The 26232-nt window shown below is 38.3% G+C and overlaps 1 protein-coding gene across 1 annotated transcript in view; it reads left to right on the forward strand.

Annotated features, from left to right (window-relative positions):
• The window catches only part of USH2A (usherin), a 390408-nt gene that overhangs the window by 262874 nt on the left and 101302 nt on the right, over positions 1–26232 (forward strand). Inside the window, exons 41-46 of the mRNA XM_056357449.1 lie at positions 8178–8512; positions 11746–11868; positions 14573–14736; positions 16791–17000; positions 18373–18575; positions 20375–20487. Coding sequence (XP_056213424.1) covers positions 8178–8512; positions 11746–11868; positions 14573–14736; positions 16791–17000; positions 18373–18575; positions 20375–20487 — 1148 coding nt within the window. The remainder of the gene's footprint in view (positions 1–8177; positions 8513–11745; positions 11869–14572; positions 14737–16790; positions 17001–18372; positions 18576–20374; positions 20488–26232) is intronic.

A 26232-nucleotide genomic window follows, 5' to 3' on the forward strand; every position in this document is an offset into this window, starting at 1 on the left:
TGTGGGTCTTCTTACAGGTCTGTCAAATGGATTAGCTTGTTAGTGGTGGTGGTGAGTCCCTTCAATTTTATGACAAGTTCATATCAGAGTGGCAAGACTCTGAGACCACCCAGTGGGCTGTGCTGTGGCTCTGAGGCATCTTGTGGCCTCTGTGAATACTCTGTACTAGGAAAATACAAGAACAAGGGTAGCATCTGTTTTAAAGACATTTGGGGGTTTTGCCCTGCTCTTTCAAACTCGGATGCAGCTCTGAATAGCTGCCCTGCAACCCCCTCTTGTCCCTTCACCCCAGAAATATGCTAGCTGCACGGGTGGAATGGCTGAGAAGTATTGTGCAGGGATTGCCACTTAGAGGTTGCAGAGTTTTCCTGTGTGGAAATAAGGTGGATCTGGCTTGGGATTGCTCTACATTGGTGCCTTTAAACTCTGATGAGAGTCCCAGAAAGGCATACTTTCCCTCCTGAGCAGATCAAGCCCACCACAGCTGCAGTGCATGCATATATCACCAATGTAGTGTTCAAATCAAATTTGTGGAATCTGCTTGTGCTGTCCAACGCTCTCATCTTATTCAGTGTCTACAATGGTAACTCAAGCAGAGAATGGGAAACAAGCCGCCTCTTTGGGAGGGGTATTTTAATTACCTCTTGCCCTAGAGAGAGCTGTCCTCCCAGGCTGGAGTAGGCAGTATTGGAAGGGCACTGTGGGAAAGATTAGCGAGAGGCTCCTTTACCAAGCCACAGTTGCAGATCGATAGGGGCTTTCAGCTGTCAGTGCAACCAATCCCTAAACCATGAGCACAAATATTTACTTCTACTGAAAATAGGGAGAATTTACAAAAAAAAAAAAAAGAGAGAGAAACATATTTCCATTCCTTTATTTAGTCATAGAATCAATATGAATGATTTGAGGACGTGGAGAATTCAAAGCGCTTCAGGATAGTACTCACTTGAGTATACAGCTTGTTTTCATAGACCAAAGCTTTCACTCTGCAAGGAGGAAAATACCAGCACAGCAGGTCACTCTTGGTCTAAATACTTGTGCTGCGTATGTGCTCCTTTCACATTTAATTTTAATCAGAATGGACCGATATCTCTCCATAACATTTAGCTTGCTTTCTTTTGTGCAACAGAAAGTATAAAGCTGTCGATAATTTTTAAAGTACCCATTTCCGTGACACCTGCATGATATTTTTTAATATTTGCTGAATTGATAATGTTCATGGTAGCGGAGTATACTGCGCAATAAACTGCTTTTGTGGCTGATTAAATGCCAAAGTGAAGTGGAGGTATTCAGCAACTGCAAAAGCCGTTTATTTAGTATATGCCAATGCCATGAACATTATTCCTGTTACACAAGATTTGCTATACCCTAATGTACAGAAGTATAAAAGAAATTGTTTCCTTTTCGTGTAAGGGTTGCAATTGCTGTGCTGCTTCAATCTCACACTTCACACTGATATGACATTCAGGAATGTAGCTAGGTTGAATGGCTTGAGAAAGAGGCTGGTTTACACAGTGAATAATTATTTAAAAGCATTCTTTGTGTAGGAAAAGCATTATGTGGCTGAGTACGCTGAACTAAATCAACTGTAGTATGCAAATTCTTCAACTTTGCCACTTAACTTTTGATAGGAAGACTTCCCTTTTCCTGCTGTGGTTCTCCCTTGAGGGCTTTGGCCTGGGGAAGACAGCTCTAGTCTTGATTATTGGCTTAACCGGAGGCTTGCTGACCCGTTTGCTGGGATGGTTTTCCCTCACTGACCAGTGCCACCAACTGGGCCACTGACTGAAGAGGCTGCAGCCATTCCCTGTCATTCATTGTGTAACTTTTTTCTTAAGATAGAAGTTGGCATGAGCTGTACGTAATCCTGATGTTTCTCTCAAGGGAAAAGGAATTCTTTTTTCTTTTTGGTGCTTCAGTTGTAAGAGAAGCGTTCCATCCTGGTTGGATGAAATAAGTACTTCATTGACATATAGTTCTTATGCCTTGCTATTCCTTCATGATAACATCAGTTACAGAAACTTCCTGCAATTTGATTAGCTACAAAATGAGAAAAATAAAAAATTATTAGGATTTCTTTGACTTTTCTCTTAATATATGTTATATGTGTTGCCTGCTAGGAATGAAGGGCTGTGTTGATTCTGTAGCACCAAACTGTCATTCTTCTTTCTAATTTGGTTTTTTTGCATATTGATTTAATATCACATCATTGTTTTTCAATGGATTATTTCTTTTTCATAAGTACTTCTTCATGACTTCTTTGACTGAGGAAGGGTTGTAGGCTTTTTAATTCCATTGTCATTCATGTTTGTTGTTACCCTCAGAGGTGACAATCACTTAATTTACAGTTCATCTGTTATTCTTTTCTTTGTGTAGAAGCAGAGAAAGCTGATATTCCACCCTACAGATTGCAAAATGTCTTCAGGATCTTCAAGAGTTGCAGTCTGCACTCTTTCTTTGCAGAAGTTTATCCTTTATTGCCACAGAGCGATAAAATTTTGTAATAGCTATTTCTCAAATTGATGACTAAATTGCATATGCAAGTGAGCAAACACAAATAAACAAGGCTCTATTTTTATAATTGTCTTCTGTTCTTCATTAATCTGGAAGCTGAACAGTGGACTGCTAAATGCCTGTTGTTCTCTAAATAGGCTGGGACTAAAATATGTGTGAGAAAGGTGTCAGCTCTGTGGAGTGGATACCATTGACATATTTAAAGCAATATGCCCTGTAGTTGGAGTTTGGGTATCATCCGTGAAAAGGAAGGTGTCGTCTTTATCCATTTTCCACTTCCTATGGGATTACAGTTATAGGCACATGTTCTGGAGTTGCTTTTTTGACTCACACGTTAATGTTTGCTGTCTTGTGAAGTTGCTTCTGATGAGAGAACGTTGGATGTGGTGGTAATAGCTCCATGGTCACTGAAGCTGGTGACTAACTGAGAGGTGATCCTTCAGTGTTTTGCGTCTGCAGATCACTGTGTGGTAGAGAATGAGGGTGTGAAGACCCTTCCTCTCTTCCAGGTGAAACCCCTCTGTTGCAATTTCATTCCCAAAATGCTTCAGACTGCAGTTGCCTAAGAACATAATTTTGAGAATATGAACAATCCTGATACACAGGCCTTGTGCACCAAAGTGAGATGCAGTAAGCCCACACAGCTTCACACTGGGGAGAAAAAAAAAGAGTTTGGACTTTGTTCACCACACTTCCAGTTTTATGCAGGTATGCCTGGTGCATTGGGGAGATTGTTTAGGAGCAATCAATCCTTGTGTGAAGATTGCCTTGTAATGCTGCTAAGGTCAGTGAGACCTTGGTTTATTTGCCACATAAGTGCTGCTTGAGTGACTTAGGATACTCCAACACCCATAGGAACAACCTTAACTTACACACTAGAGGTTTTCCACATTTTAGGACTGTGATTTCTTGCACAGCTTGCTCATTTGATACAGATCATACAGTGGGGAGAACTAGTCAGGGTTTCATCAGCGTTATCCCTCTGCCTTTGATATAGATTAAACACTTTACTGTAGTAGGTGTTTAGGATCATAAATAAATATTCTTTCTGTTTTTCCACTGCTCAAGCTAGGTGCTTCTAGAAGTTTTTGTAGTAGAAATCTGTTACTGCTAACTTGATCGTACCATTCTGTGGTAGTGCTTGCTGAAGTTGGATGTAATTCATGTGCAAAGTGTATGAGAATAATTGTCAGCGACCTCTGTCAGGATTTGCTTCTGGTGTGATACTGGCTCTTGACTGAATCCCACTATAATTTCTGTTAAGATAGATAAGAACTCATGAGGAAATTCATCTCCCAACTACTTTTAGGGGGGCTGGGAGGTTGGCAGAGGACTATAGTCCAGTGGCTGAAATGCAGAATTAGGGTAACAGGTCTTTGTTTTCAGTTTTGCTTCTTTCTGATACGTGACTTAGTCTGGGATTTAGTCTTTTCATCTGTAAAACTGGAATAATAATACTTGTAATTTGAGACTTACAATGCGCTTTGAGACCAACAGTGAAAAGCTCTCAGTAGTGTATTTATTACATTCTGTTTGTGGATATTACAAGCAGTAGCTAGGAGAAATGAGAATAAAATGAAGCCAAACACACTGATTTAAAAGCAAACTGTTGAAGCCAGGCCTGAACTAGTGAAATAGTTACCCACGTGCCAATGCCTCTCTTCAAATAGCCTAGAATTAAATTGCAGGGTTCCAACTGCTGACCCCGCCGCCCCTCCCCCCCCCCCCCAAAAAAAAAAAATAAAATCCAAGGTTATAACTGTTTAATGGGGGTGGGGGGAATGGCTAATTTCTGTCTCTTTAAATTTTGTGGTGGAGAAAATAAGGTGCTTTGATCTTTAAATGACAGCTTCCAGAGTCATTACATTGAATCAGTTAATCTCTCCCAGTAGTTACCTTATTCTCTCTTCCTCATGGGCATCCTCTTTCATGGTCTCAGTGCTGAGCTTCAAATCAATGAACAAACTGTTACTGCTTCCAACACAGCCTGTCTAGCGAGCTTTCCGGCTTTCATGTGTTGCCAAGCTCTTACCTCAAACTTGGCACATCAAAGTGGAGAAGACGTCCAGGAGTGCCACATGTGTGTTAACCAGGCTGGCTCCATCATCTTCATTTACACTGTGTGGGTCAGGCAGTCCCTCGCCTCTTGACAAGAGAGGTTTGTCAGAGACTGCATGTCCTGTCATTCCCAGGTGACGTGTAATTCAAAGCAGGTCAAGTGACACAGCGGTGACTGTGGGTATTCTTGGTCATCCCTTTATCTAGTGTAAAAACAACCAAACAAAGGCAAGCAATAACAGATGTGCATATCTTTGTATGAGGTATCCATGCCCAGACAAAAATAAGTTGCATTCTGTGTTTTGGTGCTGATGGAATATTCTTTTTCTTCAGCCTGGTTTTCGTTTCTCTTAGGAAAAGTTGAGAAATTTCCCAGTGTAAGCTCCACAAAGCATCTATGTTACATACAGTATGAGGTATTTTACCTTCCAGTGCACAGCAAATGCTGTGAAGTAACACCTGGGAGTTTATTCATTTTTTACCAGCTAGTGCACATGCTGGATGAAACTCAGGAGCTGAGGTTCTGGAGCAGCATCTGTTCTCCTGCCCATGTTGTTAATCCATTCCTTTATGTGAAGGTGTTACAATATATGATGAATCTTGTGCAAGTTCTATTAGAATAATTTTATGGCTTTAGACATAAAAGTTAGGCATCTAAAATGTAATGTAATTAAAAAATAACTCCTCCTCTCTTCCAGGAAATAAACCAAGATTTGGTACAAGGTGAACATTTTAAGACAATTTTCTCTTCTGAGAGTAGTACTAGGAATTTTCCAAAGCATTTGACATATAGTACTTTTATTAGAAACCACTTTGTATTAAGCAACAAGTAAGAGGGTTTTTTCACTTATAATGACAGATTTACTTCATTAATATTCCTAAAAAAACCCTCAAATATGTTATCTTTAGTTGCACTTTACCAAGGCAGAAATTCAGGATAGCTGCTACACCTCAAAAAAGAATAACATAATTATGGCTGCAGAAATGGGTGTTTTGCTGTAGTGTGTCAGACCTGAAAGTCTTCTGTGCTTCTTGCAGTGACTTCAGAGATATGTCCCTGAAAACAAAAGTGAATCTTGCATGTTCCCGTCTTTCTGTGACATATACAATGCATCCTGTGTGTGTGGTATGGTAGCAACAAATAGTACTGGGAACTGGAAATGTCACCTGAAGTTGACTGGCCTGAATGCTTTCGACCTTGTTGTGTTTAACCCCAGCCAGCAACTAAACCCCACGCAGCTGCTCGCTCAGTCCCTCCACAACGGGATGTAGGTGAGAATCGAAAGGGTGAAAGTGAGAAAACTTGTGGCTTGAGATAAAGCCAGTTTAATACGTAAAGTAAAAGCGGTGCACACAAGCAAAGCAAAACAAGGCGTTCATTCACCGCTTCCCGTCGGCAGGCTCCAGGGAAGCAGGGCTCCATCACATCTAACGGTTACTTGGGGATGATAAACAGCATCACTCTGAACATCTCCCTCTTCCTTCTCCTTCCCCCAGCTTTACATGCTGAGCATGACGCCATATGGAATGGGACATCCCCTTGGTCACTGGGGGCAGCTGTCCCAGCGGTGCCCCCCCCAGCTCCTTGTGCACCCCCAGCCCCCTCGCTGCGGGGGCGGTGTGAGAGGCAGAAAAGCCCTTGGCTCTGGGTAGGCGCTGCTCAGCAGTAACGGGAACATCCCTGGGTTACCAGCGCTGTTTTCAGCACAGATCCGAAACACAGCCCCATACCAGCTACTGGGAAGAAGATCAACTCTATCCCAGCCCAAACCAGCACATACTTGCACTTGAAAACATTTTCTGTCATCTGTGCCAATCATCCATTCTCCTCTGATTCCTAAGCTTACAGCTAGATCACATCAACTACTTCAAAATGAGAGTTTTGCTCAGTCTGTGAGAATGGCACAGAATCGATTCCTGCCTTCTGTGAAATTTTGCATTGCTTTATTGATAGTATTTTCTTTATTTGTTTGATCATGATTTGGGGCCAGAAGTAACAGAAATCTGAATACAGCAATTGGTAATTAGCCAGAGCTAAGCCTTTCCTATGTGGGCACCAATAATCTTGTTTGTGCTGTCTTTACTCAAGATCACCCTGTTTCTAATTCTCTGTTTAATAGTATTCCAGATTCTGTTATCAAAATCCTTCAGCTTTCTCCAGTACTTTGCTGCCAGGTTTCTTACAAGTCTGGTGGCCTGAGAGGTCCTTCTGTACCTAAGATATAATACTTCTTAATCCCTAAGGGTCCTTAAAAATCATTTTATAAATCAGGCTTCCCTGTTTCCACGGCCATGTGTAATTGTGTGTGTATACCTTTTTAAAGATACTTTGGAGGCTGGAAGAGAATTAAGGAAAAAGTTCAACTTAACTGAAACTAAAGTATCTTGATATTATTATTTAACGCTTCAGTATTACCTTTGTTCATTTTATTCTGCACATACCTTCATCTAGGCTTTCTCCATTTTTGTGTTCTTTGTGATGTTGGATTCAATCCTTGATTATCCCGTGCCTGGGAGGGAAAGAGGCAGCAATCATTATTGATGAGCGGGTCAATGGCAAGGAAAAGAGTCCAGAGATGAGCAAAGCAAAGCTGGTATACTTCGTACACTGGGACATCTAGGGGAGGAAGGATTGATAGATGATGCTCTAACACTACTTTCATGAAACTTTGAGGCTTTAATACAGTTTCATGTCCTCGTTGTGTTAGTCTGAAGTGCCCTCTGTCATGATGCCATGGCAAAAATCCTGAAAAAAGAATTGAGAACATCCTTGCATTTTATGGTACAATGATTTAAGTGTGATTCCTCACTGAAACTGGTAAGAATAAATATATATAATGTTATACTTAAAAAAATAAAATTTTAACCCTCCCCACCTAACCTCAGTTTAGTAACATTAAAACCACAGTAAGCATAGCAGCATGTATATATATATACACCATGAATTCTGTATGTAACTTGCAGAGGTTTTTTGCTAAAGCTTTATCAGCATAATTTTATAGTTCTAAAAATGGAAAACTGTCCCTGTTTTTTGTCTGATGCTTATCGTTGTAATTTATTACTGAAAAATAAAAGAGAAAACCTACATATTTTATCATATAAAGAGTGTGGATAAGTCTTGTTTCTGATAGGGGCTAATAGAGTTACACCTTCCTGAAAACTGCAAATGCAAAATAAAATTTCTTCTTACTCTGCCACTAAGAGGTGAGCACACCAGCTAATAGACCCTAAGAAAATAAATGACAGTTAGGGATTCTTGCGATAATTAATGTACTTTTGCTAATGCATCTGAGCATCTCACAGAATTTTAAGTAAAGTGGAGCATTCACATTTTACTGGTGAAGCTATATAGTAGATGACTACAATGGCTACAACTGTTACTGCAACTCTCACTAAAATTAAAGGAGGTTAAGATTTCTAACTATGTACTCTTAAAAATAAAATTGCAGTTAAAGGTCATACATAAAGTCGTTTTTGATGAAGAAGGAAAAGCACATCTTCAGATCCTGCTGGTGTCCGTTTGTAGCATGCTGTGTCTGTATTTCTGCATTCTGACTGTAAGAAATCTGTTCTTTTAAATTATTTTACTTTTTCTTCTCCTTTAGGTCTCATGGAAACCTCCTCTGATACAGAATGGCGAAATCCTTAACTATGAAATTCGCATGCCTGATCCACGAATTGTCATTACTGGGAACACATCATCAGCGTTAAGTCATTTGGTGACTAATCTTATACCCTATACTAACTACTCGGTCACTGTAATAGCGTGCTCTGGAGGTGATGGCTTTCTGGGAGGCTGCACAGAGAGTTTGCCTACAAGTGTGACTACACCTTCGACAGTTCCTCAGGGTGTTAGTCCATTGTCTGTGACTCCAATCAGTGAGTCCTTTATTGCCATTTCTTGGCAACCACCACTAAGACCGAATGGCCCTCATCTGAGGTAAGCTCTTAGTTGCAACTGAGATAGCAGTTTTCTTCTCCTTACCTAAATCTGACTCAGAAAATTCTGACTGTTGCAAACTTGGTTGTGATCTCTTAATTTCTGATATTTTGAAGTTCCTCTTTTAGGGGTCAGGAGTCAATGGATGGACTCATGGAAAGTGGGTATGTCTAGAAGCAGATAGCAAGATGAGCTCTGAATTGTTTTGAACTTAGGGTCAGGATTATGAAAAGCAAGTGGTGTCTGTGCTGGAAGGCTCTGGGTCTTTCAGATGGAGCAGGCGCAGGATATTTCCAAAGGCATAACTGTTTCGGGCTGCAGCATAAGCCACTTTTTGGTGATGAGTTCAGGCAACAGGTTCCACCAACAAAATAATGAGAAAACCATGAGATCTCTGTGGACCTAAGTATTTAACACACCCAACATTCTCAATACTCTGCATGGATTATTCCACATAAAGTGACTATTTGGAAGTGTGATGACATCAAATAATCTTCAAAACTTAAGCACTTAATAAATTGCAAATGATGGAGTGTGTGAGAAAAATGGAAATTAAAATGCTACAGGTTTGGAAGCAGAGGCAAAAATGGGAAATGCAAGGAAGTGCTGAGTGTCACAGGCTGGATCTCACCACAGGAACCAGAGAAAGGCATCTCTTCTGAGATTTGTCTGGAATGCTGGGATAGGGATCTTGACTTGAATCTGTCGATTACTGAGTGTGTGTGTATATACATTAAAAAAATATGGATTTGGGTGCATGAAGATTTATAAAGGCAAATATATCTTTATATATATATACAATGAAAAATGTCAAACTATTTTTTCACTCTAGTGCTTTAACGTACTGTGAAACATTGTGCATGGAGCTATCTCTCTGTAGTCCATATGGTCTGGTTAGTAGCTCTCTTCTAGGTGCACTGGTGGGTTCGATAATTATCATGTAATGCTGTTTCAGTTGCATGTGTTATTACAGCACAGTAGCTTGACTCTTTCTTTAGGCTTAATTAGGGCACGCTACAACTGAATGAAATGATGATTGCTCTATAGTAAAATTTGAAGTTTTTGAAAAGCAGTCCCTGTTATTCTGGGTTAACAACATGACCATTTTACCATAGATTATTGAAGTAATTCAGCACGACCTACATCTGCAGACTTCATTTCCTTCATGGTGTGCCATGCTGCCCTCAACAAGAACAACCACTGAAGCAGCTGCTCTGTACAGCATGATGGAGCAAGAAGTCTGCAGCAAGCAGAGCAGCAGCAGCAGCTGCCAGTGGGGGTGATTTACACATGATCACCATTCAGTGTTCAAAAAGATTTTGATGTTTTTCATGACTTGTCTATGAAATGTATTGGACAGATTATGCCAGGACTGTTCCTAATAAAACTGTAGTGATATGCCTTTGGGTTCTGTTGACGCCGATGAACCACTCATGTGTGAGTTGTTCTTCGGGTAGAAAGTCATCTGAATATTTTGATAGAGTTGGAGATTAATTAGTTTTTACTATTTAATTTCTGAGGTTGTACTCCCAACCATTAATTTGGTTTGGCATCACTAAGGTCAGTGGTGCAGTGCTTGTTTGTAGCTGTTAAGAATTATTCCCAAAATCAGGGGTCAAAGTTTAGTTACACACATACATCCTAGCAGCCATGGAGCACAGGAAGATTCAGCTATCTTGTAAGAAGGCCCCTCAGTTGATTTCTGGTTTTGAAGCAATGCAAAATCACTGTCTGCAGTACCTATTAAGTGCCCTCTTTATTCAGGGTCTGAAATCTAGAATGGCATTGTTCAGCATTTCCTCATCAGACTGGAGATGATCTTAACATGGAAAAGTGTCAAATTGCTCGTGAGGCCAGTGGCCAGAAAGATCATTGCAACAGACCCACAGCAAGGCATTCTGCAGAATGCTTAAACACAGAAGGAAATGTTTTCATAAATAAGTCCTAAAAGTGAGAGTCCTTAAGAGCTGCCTGAGTATCCACATGCTTTTGGCTGGAATTTAACAGTAACACCTTTCCGAAACAGGGCCAGGAAAAGGTTGACACACAGGAGCTCAGCACTTCAGAGAGTCAAGTTGCCTATTTAAATGAATATATATGCATATGACCCTAATTTGCTGGGCACAAGTGGGAACCCTGACGTAACTATAGTTTGATAAAAACTGCAGCTCACCATTGAAAGCAATTCCAGAGTGATTCTATAACTGGTGGGAAGAGTACAAACGCATGGCGCCTCACAAAGAAAACACCACTGTCAAACTGAAATGAAAGTCCTATTTAAAGAGTCCTGTGACATGTAATAAAGAAGAATAATCCTAAAGATTTTGAACAAATCTATGTAATTTTTTCCTTTATAGTTTTTGATGTAATCCCTAGGATGATGAGGAAATGCAAAATACAATGTTATCCCCTTTAGTTTGTGTAGACATTAGGTGATTTAATCTTGGTTAAATTTCATAAAGATTTTATATAAAAGATGATGAAGAGTGAGTGATGCAGAACGGGGTGGAAGGCATGATTTCCGAATCAGGCAGTCTCATGGCTGAGCTGATGAAAGATGGGCTTTAGCTGACCTGCTGTTTGGAACAGAGACAGGAGTACAGCTTCAGATACCAGTTAAACCCAGGATGAAATAGTTTGGTCTTTCAAGCTCATATCATGAATGTCTACCCAAATACAAAGGTGCCTTGCTAAGATCTACAGATGGATGGAGAAATTAACTCATTCTACGCCTGTTTGTCACTCATAATTTACACTACAGTTATTTGCAAATGCAAGTTAAACACAAATGCGCGTTTCAGTTGCTACTACCAGTAAAATAGTAATAGCAATGTGATATGTTTCAGCACATTTGTAAGAAAGAGACAGTGTCATTTCATATTCTGGAGCAATCTGTGCATATTGGGTGGCATCAGTCAAATCTGCATAAAACGCTATTACCTGGCTATTTGGTCTTGATCTTCATAGCATTTCCACAAAGTTTAAAATCTCTAAATCATTAAACTCATTCTTTCAAATGGAAGTACTTTATTTTCCATTTTTAAAGCATTTTTTTAAAGTAATTGAATGTTTTAAATCATGAACATTAAAAAGAATGTCTATCTCAGAAAGTTTACAGCTGTAAAAACAAAATAATGTGTGCCTTTAAAAAAAAAAAAAACAACTGTGGGATTTTTTTTGTGTAATAACATTAGTTGAGATAATCCTGGTGTTCTGCTTGTCTTTTGTGTTAGATATGAGCTCCTGAGACGTAAAATCCAGCAACCACTTGCATCAAATCCCCCTGAAGATTTAAATCTGTGGCACAATATTTACTCAGGAACTCAGTGGTTTTATGAAGATAAGGGTCTTAGCAGGTGAGATTACAAAAACTATAAAAACAAATGCTGGCATTTTGTATAGTGTATGTTTAATAGTTCAAAGTATTTCTTGTGTCTTTATGTAGTGAACATATTAATTATGTAATGAAATATTTTTTGTCATCATCTTTGTTATTAATCATTCTAATATGCAGGGATTTATTATTAGTCTGTCATTCTTGACTCATATATTGTTTTGCTTTGAAAAACAAATGAAAATAAAGATCTTGTGAAATTTTAGCATTGATATGCTCATGCAATCAAACCATTTAGATTTATGTGTACATATGCTCTAGATTTGTATGTTGACAAAGTCATAGCACAGGCAAAATGAACGTTTGAGAAGTCCTAGCTGGGAAACATTTGAAACTTGGTTTCAGCGTTGTTTTTACCTGGGTTTAAAAGTGCAAATTAATGATTGCTTTAATATCTCCAAAGGCAAGAAGGGTATTTATCGCTCTCTCAGCAGACCTAATTTATAGGCAGCTTTGTGTTAGTTTCATTATAGTTAAATGCAGAGTGTTGAGAGTGGGGAAATGGAGGGAGGGTTCTGCTTCTCAGTAACAGACCTACAGAGGAAGGCATTTGGTCTTGATCAACCCTAGTTTCCATATCTCAAAGTCAATTCTACCACCCTTAAGAGAAGCAAACACACACATTGAGAAACTGTAATGGAAGAGTAAACATCGATTCTCCATTGGGTTTTTTTCACTAAAGTCTCAGGAAAACATTCATGAATGATTTCGGGGGTGAGTGTTCTCTGCGCTTGTGTGCTGGCATGCTTTATGAGGACTGCATGTCAATCATTGCCCCTCAAATATCCGTACGTTGCTTCTACTTTGATAAAAGTTGTGTGAGCATCCCTCCTGAGCACAATGTGAACCAGCAGAATGTGACCTCTGCTCCTGACGGTTGTATAGACTTGAACCAAGCCAAGGGTTACTGCCTCTGGCTTGTCATTGCCTACTTGCTGAAACGCGCTGCTTTCTCATCCATTGCAGTAACTGATCTTTTACCCAATCCTGCTCAAGTGTCTATTTGTTTCTTTCAACCATGTTTGAAATTCTACGTAGAGTTTCCTTTGGTTTTAGTTTAGCTCATTTCAGCAGCACTGATGTGTGCAGTGGTTATGTTAGCCGTTCAGAGGGAGCAATAATTTGTGACAGGGCGTTAGTGACCAGTCATCAGGCACAATGACCTTTTGGGCTGAATGAGCTATGGCCAGAAAAGTGTGTCTAACCCTCAGACACACCTGAACACTCCTTTTGGGAGGGTTCTGCAAACTGCAGCTATGTTTTTGCAGTCAACAGCTCAGGGTGGGTTTGTGGCTGGAGAGAAGATGTTGCAGAGAGACTCAAGCCTTATTTTTCACAGAAAAAAAATCCATATATCAGCATCTATTTTCACTTACGTCATCCTTTAAGCATGTTTCAGTATTAGTGAATTTTTATTATATTCCTGACAGAAGTCTTAATTCTACAATGACTTTTCTCAGATGGGGTTTTTTTTCCATTTCCAGGCTAAGCCAAACTTCTTTTATTTTTGTTGTTGGAAATATGGATCCAAAAATTAATCTCAAATTCTCATCATTAAATTGCAGGACTAGATTCCATTCATTTTTTATTGCACACGTACTAGAGTGTCCAAAAAAATACTACGTGTTTGCAAGCAACAGAAATTTCAGAGAGGGAAATAAGATGTGATATGTATATTGTCACCGTTCTACAATGCTTATAGTTATAGTTGGAGCTAGTGAGCTTGCTTTAGTTTGCTTTCCTCTCAGTGGGACTGTTAAAGCTTAGCTCTTTTGAAAATCAGGCTGGATGGTGGCATAATATGAGGTGCTACAGTGTAGCAGTTAAAAAAAAAAAAAAAGTGTGACTGACTTTTTGTAGCTAAATCTCTAAATATTAGGCATTTATGGTATGTTGCTTTATTGATTTTGTAGACATTTATCCCAAAGTGTTGCAGATTCAGTGAAAATTTGAACAAGGTGATCCTGTGTTTCTGTGTTTGTGCAGTTTTGTGTGAGGCTTTTAAAGATGAAATTAAATCTGAGATTATGAAATCCCACTTAAATTACATTAATATGCCATTTGATATAGGGAAGAAATTATGGAATGACAGTCACTTGGTTTACTAAAGATACATGAAGTATTTAATAAATCTGTGTAAGCTGAATAAACAGCTTAATAAATCTGTGTAAGTACAGTTCTGAAGAAAATCACTTTATTAAATAAGCTTGCATTCCTAGGCACTTTTTTTTAATGTTTTTGTAGTGGGAGAGTCCTGGCTGTGTGGTGAATCACTTTTACAAATGAGACTCTGCAAGTTAAAATCAGTGGGCTTCCCAAAAGAGGAAAAAAGCCTCATTTGATTAAATTCTGATCCAAATTTTGGCAGGTTGCCACTGCTGTAATTACATATTGAATTGAGCTATAATCTTTCAACACCTCAGAAGCTACAACTATGAAGAAGTGAAATACTGTGTTTTATTTTTGTTACCATGTTAATCATGCTGAATTATTTCCAGAAAATAGACACCTCTTATAGAGTCTTCATTGGTACGAACCATACAGCTGAATTTTTTTGGACTGGGGGTGAAGAAGCAACAAAACTTTGGCACAGGCAGAAGGTTTACAGCAAATGTTTTCTCCGTCTGCATTTTTTGTTCCATTTAATTATTTTTAAAATGTCTTAGGTACACAACATACGAGTACAAGCTCATAGTGCACAACGAGGTAGGATATACATCAAGTGAAGAAGTGATAGCTACTACATTAGCAGGATTACCAGAGAAAGGAAGTATCCTCATTGCACATGCTGTTAATCATACTGCGGTAGAAGTGGAATGGTCAAAACCAAGTAAGTGTGCTTAGTATTTATTCCAGTAACTAGATGCTAACCTGCCATCACTTATGCTGGTCTGCCTTGCTCTCATAGGAAACAGTCCTTGTCTTGATTTATAATATACCTAAGTGTCCTTGAAAGGAGAGGAAAGAAATAGGGAAAAAAAAAAGGTGCACATTTTGCTATTTCTCAGTCATGTTCGTATGTATTATGTGTTATTTCTGCAGAATGAGAACAGTGAAAGTGAAGAAATGGTTAATGCGAGCTCATGAGAAATCTATATAGTAGTAGTACACCAAATCCTGTTGTCTTTGTGGTATATTTCCTCTCTGCGTAAAAATTTACATGTACATTCCTTCAGGATGAGAGGATCCCCTTTCTCTCTCTTTTGGCTCTGCTCCCTAAAATGAATTTAGCCAATTTCTCTACTTGGTTTGCTAATACAGCAGCGGGGAATTTCTTCATGACTTACATGCAAATGATTTTATAAGGACTGGGTGCTGAATTGCAACAAATGTAGTCTCTTTATTTTATAATTGCATGCCTGAAGTAAGCATGCTTATAAAAACTGACAAATGTAATAGATCTGAAGCAGCTCACTGAAGTTTCATTACCTTAGTAATCTAAACCCCTGACCTTCTAGATGTAGGTAATGCAATCTGGTTTTATTTTCATTCATACCTTGGAAATTCCTCCATATATGTTTATGAACGCAAAGGTTAAACACCAAGACAGGGCCATTCATTATTTGAAAACCTTATCATAATATTTTATTACTACTTATGTTGCGATAAGCATATTAACTATTTTGTATACCCATGTTTCATTTTTTTCATAATGTTAGTTTTCAAATGGTTTTCTTTGGGAACTTTGGAGTCCTTAATGTATGTTGCCTTGCTATCTTTCTTTTTCTGGAACACCTACTGAAGGTTTCTGACTTCTAAGGATTTAAAACTTGTATCTGTACCACTTAAAATAAAAATAACATATCACTCTTGATTAAGAATTTCTACAGCAAAACTGTGCATTATTAAATCTGAAAATATGCTTTTGGCTTTTATCAGTGCTCTTTGCCAGTCAGCTGAGTCCTGTTCAGTGGTACAGTGTGTCATCTAAAGCAGTATGTATTAGTGCTTAAAGTTTTTGTCATAATTATTCTTTTCATCTTGATTCCTACTGGAAAAGCAGTTGCATTTGTTCAGATCTGAACTGAAACTGTTTGACAAAGGACAGATAACAGACTGCATCTGAGTTGCCTGGAATCCTTGTTTATCCACCAGTTCAGACCAGTGAATGTCCTTCCCTGTGTAGCCCCCCGCCCCACCCCGGGAGGCTAGTGCTGGGCAAAACGCAATTTAGGAAGAAATGTGAGGAACTGTTTTTGGTTGTTTTTTTTTTCCCCTGTAAATGTAATGCTTCTGATGGTATTACAGCTTTACATGTTAATGATGACATCGTGTATGTTCTAAAATAATAACACATGGATTTTCATTTTCACTATGGCCAAAAGGCCTTCTGTATAAAGTTGAATGTAACTATAATTTCAGGCATAGCCACTTGGCCCTTATTGATGGCTACAGGCATTCAGTACTTTTGGGTTTGGGTGGGGGAGTGTTGTTTAAAGGGAAGGAGCAAAATGGGAAAAAAATCTTTGCGGTTTCCATCTTAAACTGGTGCCACGGAGCAGTCAGATTTACTCTTTTCCTTCTATCTGGGTGAAAGCCATCCTTTCGCAGTGGCAAGCTGCAAGGTCCACCTACCACTGTTAGCAGTGGGTTTCACCTATTTGCTTACTTCACAGATTCCATTGTCATCATAGGGCGATCTAGAGAAAGCTTTCTCGGTATTAGATAGGATGATGAACCGTTAATGATTTTTACAAGTTTGGAAGAACAGTCTGCATCACTGCTTAGAAGGATGAAATTGAAGGCACCCGATGGATTCTTTGTGTTTTTTCTATAAGGGGGTCTGCATAAAATTTGTTTTTCTCTTCACAGTAGATGTTGTTGATAAGAAACTTGCTGACTGAATATTTCCCATCTGATTTCCCAATGTTTTTCCTTTCTTAGCACTACAAGATTTGCAAGGAGATGTTGTGTATTACACCCTCTTCTTGAATTCTACTGATGATAGAAGATCTCTGAGGATCCAGGCTGATGTAAACTCTGTAGTCGTAGGTGATATGCAGCCCAACACAGACTATCAGATATTTTTTCAAGTTTTTAATGGAGCCCACACCATCAACAGTGAAGTTGTACATGTGACTACCTTAGATGGAGGTTGGTTAGCAGTGAATGCAGCTTGGCTTAAAATCTGAGAATGAAATTGATTGATTTTTGTTAGGGTTGAGATCAGTCATCCTTCCATTATAAAATTTCCGGTATAAAAGGGAAAAGGGCTAAAACGCTAAAATGCTTAAGTGCTGGTTGTCATCGTGTGGTAGATCAATAAATGGTCCCACTGAGACAGAAGCAAAAGCTCTAATAGCAGATATTAACCTAGTTTGTTCTCATCTTCTCCTGCGTATTCCTATCTGTGTGCACTAAGTTTGGAACTGAGTTCATATCAATAAATGGTGGAATTTAGAAACAATTAATGGGGGTTTTAAAAGATTTGCTCTGTGAAGCGATGTGCTTTTGACATGACAGTCATACACAGGGCCTTGCCTGAGTCACCAGAAACTCTAGCTGTAATTTCAGCCTCTAAGAAAATTCCTTATGAGTCATTTTTATGCTAGTGGGCAAGTGCAAGGCGGGGAGAGGTTGAGGATAAAATAATAATAAAAAAAATGTGCACCTGAAATGTGTTTAGAATGGTCTTTCTAATCTTTTTGCTTTATAAAGTCTCATTATAAACATTATAATATCATTACCTCAGAAGCAAGTGTTCCAGGTCATTAGCAAAGCACTTTAAGTAAGTATTCCATTTCCTTTCTGATGCCAAAGGTCAGCACCTTTTGTTTATAAAATAAATGGATCGTAAGGGTGATTTTTCAACTGGTAAAGATGGGTTCTTATGATAAAAATAGGTCTTTGCATAGTTATTTCTGACATGCTTAGATAATTATGTAATTTAATGCTAAGGAAGGTGTTTTGAGTTTGGGGGTTGGTTTTTTTTTTAAGTGTTAGACTTCATCACCTGTAGTAATCAACATTCAAAACCATTTACATAATGACAATATTGCATATTGCTTCATATTGCTTCAGCTATGAGGCTGATAACGTCACGTTCCACCAGACATAAAGTATTTTGGTCTCAAGTTTTGCTTTAAAAGCAAAATGCTCTGTTTCTCTCTCTCTCTTTTTTTTTTTTTTTTTTAAAGGATTAGGATTGGGAGAGACATAAAAATAATATTTGTATTTTGGCAGTGCAGATGGGTGAGTAATTTATCATCATATCACACTGGCCGCATACTACTGATGATTGACACTATGCTGCTGGTATAAAGCATTTTACCATCGGCTCTCATGGTTTCTAACTGAGAGTATAATAAGCCAATTTACAGAAGACTACAGACTGTGATAACTTCATCAGAGGAAAGCAGATAAGCAGTGAACCCTTTGCTAAACCTAAATACTAATCTGCATTTGGTTAAACAAGTGCTTTTGCAGAGACAGCTGGAGTTTATTCAGTTTCTTCCTTTATTTCTAGAGCCTGAGGGCATGTTCCCTCCAGAGGTTGTCATCATCAACAGTACAGCTGTACGTGTCATCTGGACATCGCCTTCAAATCCGAATGGTGTTGTCACAGAGTACTCTATCTATGTAAATAATCAGCAGTACAAGACTGGAATGAACGAGCCGGGGTCCTTTCTTTTAGCAGATTTGTCTCCATTCACTGTGTATGATATCCAGGTTAGAATATCTTTTCTGGGTTGTGTAATATACTTTAATTTTACACAAAATATGTGTATTTCCAAGTGGAATATTCTTTCGTGAATTTCTTTACATACGTGGACATATATTTGCACTGATGTTTGTGTGCATACACATACAAGGCATAAATTTATTTTCAGCATATTTTAGGTCTGTGTACACTTTTCATAATACAAATTTCCATTATCTTTTTTCAAACCATCAAAACTCCATTTACTTTCCCCTAAATGCTCTGTGCTAAAACATTAGCAAAACCCCAACATATATTACAAAGAGGCAAAGATTTTACTCCTACTCATTAAAAGAAAATTGCAATTGTTTTAGAAACATCAGGCATGCATAATATATCAGCACAGAGAAATAATGATGTTGCATTTGTCATCCTTTTATCATTTTTTTCCCTCCTTATCCTTCTGAGGAGGAAGCAGAGCTGATTTCTGAAATCATAGTAGTACTTTTCATGCTGTTAATAAGTACAATATTTTTTCTTTGCTTTTCCTTTTCTCTATCTTTGCTTCTCTATTCATATATCTAATGAAAGGCAAAACGCTGCGTGCAGAATAAAAAAATATAATCTTTCTATCCCTAAGTTTTATTAATATATTTAAGATACGCAGTTTGACACAATTTTAACTATTCCTGTCTATTTTGTTCAGGTTAGTTTTGCATTATATATGAGAAGGACTTAGTAGTACCAGGTATACTACGTTCTGAAAATTTGCATCCAGTTAGTACGTGCCATAAATAAACATCATAGACAGGCATACTGTAACAGATTTCTATGTTCCTGCCCCTCTGAAACAGCAAACCTCCATCCATGAATACACATATGACTTTCTGAATGCTGCTTGGAAACACATTCGTCTTTTCTCAATAACAATGCAAATTCAGCGTACTGCCTCACTTATAGACCCTCTTTATTAATTTACCATAGCCAGCTACTGTTGCTTGAGATGTTAATTATTCTTCTCTTCTGCTTCCCTAGTCTTTATACCGGACTCCAGTGTAATAGGTAAAACCAAAATCAGCTGAGTTTAATTATTTTTTTCTTTTGATTCTTTTTCTTCTTGTCCTGGAAACAATATTACCTCGGATGCATGTGCATCTTACTGGTAATCTTACTGCATTATCTTTCATTTTTTGTGTTTGTTTATTTTGAGTAGCTTCTCTTTTGACAATAAAAAACCAATGTTACCATCCTTTACTAGCTATTTCACTGTGCCCCTGCTTAGTTTAATCCCAAAATTTGAAGGAATAAGTTTTTATTTCTGTGGTATTTTTCATAACAAACTGTATGATTCCTGTTTACATTTTTCACTTTTAATTTTCCAGAACAGATATGAAGGAATAGAAAATATTAAGGAAAAAGTATCCTTATTTATGTCAGAATATATGGTAGGTGTAGGAAACTTATTCAAGGCCTGAATCAAAGTACATTTTTTTTCAGTGTTGTGCACCAGATTCTACGTAAACGTGCAGAAAAACTAATTCACTGCAACTCATTTGGTGATAATTTAATAGAGAACAACAATTAATGCCAGAGGGCTGCATGTATCCCGTTTTTGGTTTGTTTTTTTTTTAAATGGTGTGGGAAAGCGTGATACAGCACAGTATATCTCTGGTAGATATACTTATCTCAAAGCTGCAGTATTTTCCTGGCTGCGTGAAATCTGTTGAATAGAAAAGAATAAAATCCTGGGTGAAGAGAGAAGTCTAAACAAGTAGCCGAGCTGAATATCTTCTGCAGCTAAGTATGTGAAATTCATGTTCTTCATCAGATTGAAGCCTGCACGGTGTACGCCTGTGTGAGAAGCAATGGGACCCAGATTACAACTGTGGAAGATGAGCCGAAGCAGCTGTCAGCACCCGTTATTCATGTAATTGGCTCAAGGTACTATGCTGTAGGTGGCTTTCGTATGTCAGAGCGATTTGTAGCTGGAATGGGGACCAGAATGTAAGGTTGTCTTCTCTCAAATGAATAAGGTGCAAAAAAGAATCCAGTATACACTTTGAAAGCATTTTTCATGGTTGTTGTTTTGGGGCTTGGAGTTTTTGGCCAAAAGTGCAATTGAAGAAATCTCACCCTTGGTTGGTTGTACATACCCATTTGGGTATCGCTGTGCTGTGATAATAAATAAAGCATAAGTGGAAGTAGTTAAGAGAAGAAGTGCAGAGGAATGAAAATTATCACATTTTGCTGTCAGTTAAGAGGAGGAAGATTAATGCTCAGGGAGAAATGTGATGCTGATAATGGAAACTTAGAATAATTGCAGGTAAAAAAAGAGTCACCTATCACAACAGTAGGAATTAGTAAGCTGCTTTAGGAGGAGGTATGCATGTCTATGTCTCCTTGAACCAGTGTTTGCAATCTGCCTATCCACTACACCCACAGGCATGGGCAAACTTCTTAATTGTAAAGGGATCATCAGATCTGCAGTCCTTAGAAGAAGCCAAATAGTAACATGTGCAGTGATTCTTTGGAAGTTAATATCTTCCAAAGACAGACTAAAACTAAGCTTGCTAACACATTTTTCAGAATTACACCAACAAAATAAAACAGTTAGCCTCCTGTGTTTCTCTTATTGTTCGTGAGATTTTATTGCACTTCTGGTGGAGTAAGCTCATTAGCAGCCTTTCTTTTATAGAAAGAAAAAGAATATCTATTTTTAAAATAACAATCTGAGCCTTCAGAAATGGCCAGCAGAATGGATTTGCTTCTCCAGTCTCTTAAGGACTTTGGTTTGCTGTTTTATCATTTCTACATTTTGCTTGAATTCAGCATTTGTCTCTGTATAAGGGTGAAATTAAGCTTGCTGTTTTTCTGTCACACATACAGATATAGTCAAAGCTTGTTTGATGATAAGAACTCAATTCAGAATCTCATCTTTTGCCCTTGGCTTTAACTTATGTATGCCTTTGTCTGTATTGTCTGTACTGCAAACACTTGTGCATGTTTCTGCTATTATATATAGACTAAATATGTCATAACACATGAATGCAAAAGGATCAAAAATGCCTTCCTACTTTATAATCTGCTCAGCCAGAAACAGACTCTGTTTCTACACTGCCTTTTCCTACATGTCATATTATCATCAGCTGTTCTTATATCCCAAAAGAATACTAACTACTGATCGATTGCCCGGACATGTCTGGCCGTGGCCTACACGTGCCCCGGGTAGTTCATTTATTTGCCACGGTGGATTTGCTAGAGTGGAATTTAATCAATAGCTAATTCATTAATTCTGGTCCTCGAGTATGTAGGGATTGTGCAGTATAAAAATGACTGGCTGGCTTCAGCTTTGATTGAAATATGACAAACAGTACAGCTGGCAGCTTCAGCAGGTGCTGGGCTGAATATGAATTTTGCTTATTTATCCTCCATAAAAGGAAAAGCTTGGGGAAACAGAAAAAAATAGTTGGTGTAGACAAGAGGACGTTTTAATACATATCTGTCATCAGACAGAGAAAAAATGCATTTGTAGAGTATAGGCTCATGGGATATCTGAGATATAATACAGACTGTGCAGTTTATTGTCTTTAATTGGAATCATGGCGGTTTTCCCTCTTCTGAATCAGTTTGGGGGGGGGCTGTATTATTGATGAGAATGCTGTAGGATAATGTCTTTGCAGCATTCACAAATAATTGTTTTAAAATTTGCCTCAAGGTGCTGCATGACATAAATTATAATTTCACCCACCAACTTCTTAGAAGTCTTTCTGATAGCAGCTCCATCCGCACTGTTCTAATGAAGGTTATACCACCAGAGCCATTATAAATACCTTACTTTTCTACCCCTTACAGTTAATAACTCAGCTTCAGGCTGAAACTTGGCACAAAAGGTCGCAGTCCTGGAATTATTATTTTATAATGCCAAACATCAAATAGAAAACAGTATGGGACCCAATCCTGAAGTCCTAAGTCAGGGTCTGGTTTGTTATGTTTCTTGTCTGGGTTTGGGTTTTGGGGGGGGAAAGTGGAGAGGTCACATTGGCCATGTTTAGATAGAAGCAAATACTCTTAAATCAGGTGTGCTGCTTTTTAATATTTTTTTCCTTAGTTAGGACCTTAGATAGGCTTTGTCTCCATAGAGAAGGATTGTATTTTCTTACACAGTTTAGAAAATTCTCTGAGTACTGTGTGCATGTGGATGCCGACTGAAAGTTTGTACAGTGGATTAAATTCTCATGGTGTGTTGGAAAACAGTTCATACCCCTTGAAAATACTTTTCTTCTTTCTCTTTTTCCTTGTGATACAGCATGCTTAGTTTCTTCTGTTAACAATACTTAGTAGCAGGTTTGTTCCTTTCAGAAAACTGAGGCACAATGCAGATGAACGCCTGCCAGCAATTCTGTTCAGTGCTGAATGTAAAGGTTGATGGCTCTGAAAATCCTTCCTAGCTTCATGAAGAAAGAGAGGGCCCTTTAGGCACCTTGGGGGGAACAAAAAACTCTGGTCAGGGTGTAATAGAAAACTCAAAGAACGTAAGACCATGGTTGAAAAACTAGGTGAATTCTTTGGTGTGATGTTCAGTATCATGGGGCTGCGGAAGGTTTCTGTATCAGATGCTGTTTATGGGTGAATGAGCTGGAGGAATTCTTTCAAATTAATATGTTAGTGAGAAACATTTTAGAACAAATGGATAAAACATATAGCAATAAATTTTTGGGATGGTAGCATTTGCACAGTTCTAAAGGAGCTCAAATATGAAAGTGGCAATCTACCATGCTGTGTAAATTGGTCTTGGTACTGGAGGAATGAAAAACAGTGCAGCACAAATTTCTCTGAGGGGATCTGGGGAACTAAAGACCAGTAAGTCTGATTTTCCTTAAAAAAAAAAAAAAAAGAGGGATTCATAACTATGTCAATAAACATGCCAATAAACATGAAATACTGGGGAAGATTATTGTGGAGTCATATCAAGTCAACCTATGACAAACTAACCAGAAAATTCCAGAGGACAGGCAAAACACAAAGATTTCTTACATATGCTTAGTTTTGTAGAGTTTTGTAGCACTTTCTCTAAAGTGTCCCAGACAGTCTTCCTGTGGAGGAAACCTCATCGCTCTCCCTACTTTAGTAATGGGAAAAACAAAGCACTTCTCTAAGAAGTTTGTAGCAACAACAGAAGCTTAATGCTATTTATCAGCACTTTTATTATATATATATATAAATATAAAAAATATATTAAATGTACATTTATCAGTACATTTCTGTACTGTGCCATACCACCTTTCTAATTATGTTAGCACTGCAGTCCACAATACAGCAGGTACTTTGTGCAATAATGCTGAAGCAGTTGCTCAGTATGTGGGATCTCCTGATGAGGAAAGTGTTTTTTCCACTGGTCTTTAATCGTAGCAGTGCTCCCTATCTTCAGAATGTCAGGTGAATCTTTTGATTTTTCTGTGATTTTTTTTTTTTTAAGTTCCAGCTCCTGAAAGTAAAGTCATTGAATCTTAGGTTTGATGTGAATTATTATTTTTTTTTAATTTAGCCCTTGTATGTGATGAGACTAACACAATGTTCATTCTAAAGATTCAAAAGTGAGGTCTTGTTATATTTTTAATCTTCATGGTTAAACCTTCACTACTGTGTTGAGAAAATATCAGGAGTTCTTTCCATGACTCATGGACACTTGAAGCTGGTGACACTTGAAGCAGGCAAAAAAGATATTTTCCTTTCTAAAGACTGGTTTACCAAAAGGTATCTGATGTGATAGCAAAACGCTGAAGTACTGATATTTTTCATGGATTTAAAAAAGATATTCCTACCTGGACATTTTGGAATGAATTGTCTTCACATGCTTGACCCAAAGAACTTCAGTTTGCTCTGTTGCACCATGAGTGAAGCAGTTTGAAATGTTTTTTATCTCCTGGAAGTGCTGCAGTGTCTCATGGACCTTGTAGTCTAAACCAGTTCGTTTCTGTGAGCCTGGTTAAGCTGCCTTTTTTTTTTTTTTTTGGGGGGGGGGGGTAGGCCTCCTTCAGTGCTTTTACCACACTGGCAGCAGTCGCAGAAGGGGCTCATCCAGCCTTTGAACCATCATAACTTGCACATGCTTGAAGTTTTCTTGGGGCAAACACATTACACTCCTCACGCCAGGTGTTGTGCATTCACACGTGCCTAGAATTTGCAAGTCTGCTTCTGTGGTTCAGGCTGCAGGCACTTCCCAGCACAGACACAGCTCTAGTTTATTGGGGAGAGAGTAACAGGGGGTGAAGATGAGGAGAGGGTGGGCAGCTCCATCCCCATGTTTCTGAAGCTGTATCAAGTGGACTGCATGGGATAAGCTGGGCTGCGTGCTAAAGCGCCCATCATGTCCCATTAAATCTGCACCCGCTCAAGAAAGTTTTCAGCTCAGCCTAGGGTATTTCTTCAGATGAGAGGTGTCAAAAAGCCTCTGTAATCCCATGAAAACCCTGCTTTTTTTTTTTTTTTTTTTTTAAACCGAGCTGTGCATTGTTCTTGCAGTGATGCTTTCTGAACCACTGGAATTCACCATGGACTGAAGACATCAGAAGGTGTAGGCATAACTGAAACGTTCATAAAACTGTGAAGGAGTCTACTTATCTGGGAGTCATTATTGGAAGGTCATACGGAGCTTTACCCTTTTGGTGGCACTGGTCAGTGAACTCCCATGCCACGTTATTTTCTTGTGCAGCTGCAAATTTACGTGATACCAGGCTATGTCCCTCCCAAATGCTTACCTAGAAATTGATCAGTAATAAAGTGATTGCTCGTTAAACTAAATAAATACATGCTGAGCTCTGCAGAAAAGGCACAATGTTCAAATCATTGCATCAATTCTTAGGCCCCATTTGAAATTATTTTAGACAGAAATATGACTTGCAAACTGCAATAACTGGCAAAATACTTTGAAAATATACCCTTGAGGGCCTGAAGGAAACTTTCACAAAGCAAATAATTCAAAAATATGACTGGGAACGCTCCTATGATCTATACCGTGCAAAGACCAGGAGAGTTACAATGGCATTTATAAAGGTTGAAGTACTACCCTTCTTTTCCTTTTCTTTTTATCTTTTCTCTGAAGTCTGTACAATATATTTTCCTACTTTTACATTTTTAAGTTAGGTCCTGTAACATTATTTAAATGTAGATGTGTGTATGTGCATGAGTGTGTGTACATGTGCATATGGTAGAATATGTTTTGAATACAAAATAGCCATGTATGGAATATGGAATTAAATCTGTGGTTCAGATGAAGACCTTGGAATTATAATGATGACTCTACAAGTCACCTATGAAGGTATTCCCTCATAGGTGACATTAATTCCTGTTCTGCAAAGGCTTATGGCTGTGCGTATTCTTCTGTTTATACCTCAAGGAAGTGAAATAATAGTTCAGTTATTTTTATTCTGTTAAGATGTCAAAGTTTATCTCAGCAGCTGCTGTTTCACTGTAACATTTTCACTTTAAATTAATGCTAATTTATGATGTCACTGGCATTCTGGCAGTGGCTGTGTAAATGGGACGTGGAGATTAAAAAGAGTTACTTGGAGCCTAAGTATATACTGTGCAATGTTGTCAGTCTTCCTATTGATCTACATGTAGCATTGGGATCTCTGTCTACCCAAAGAGAGTCATAGTGAAAGAAATTTGTGTCTTATGCAACAA

The sequence above is a fragment of the Falco biarmicus genome, chromosome 12 (genome assembly GCF_023638135.1).
Source record: "Falco biarmicus isolate bFalBia1 chromosome 12, bFalBia1.pri, whole genome shotgun sequence".
NCBI lineage: Eukaryota > Metazoa > Chordata > Aves > Falconiformes > Falconidae > Falco > Falco biarmicus.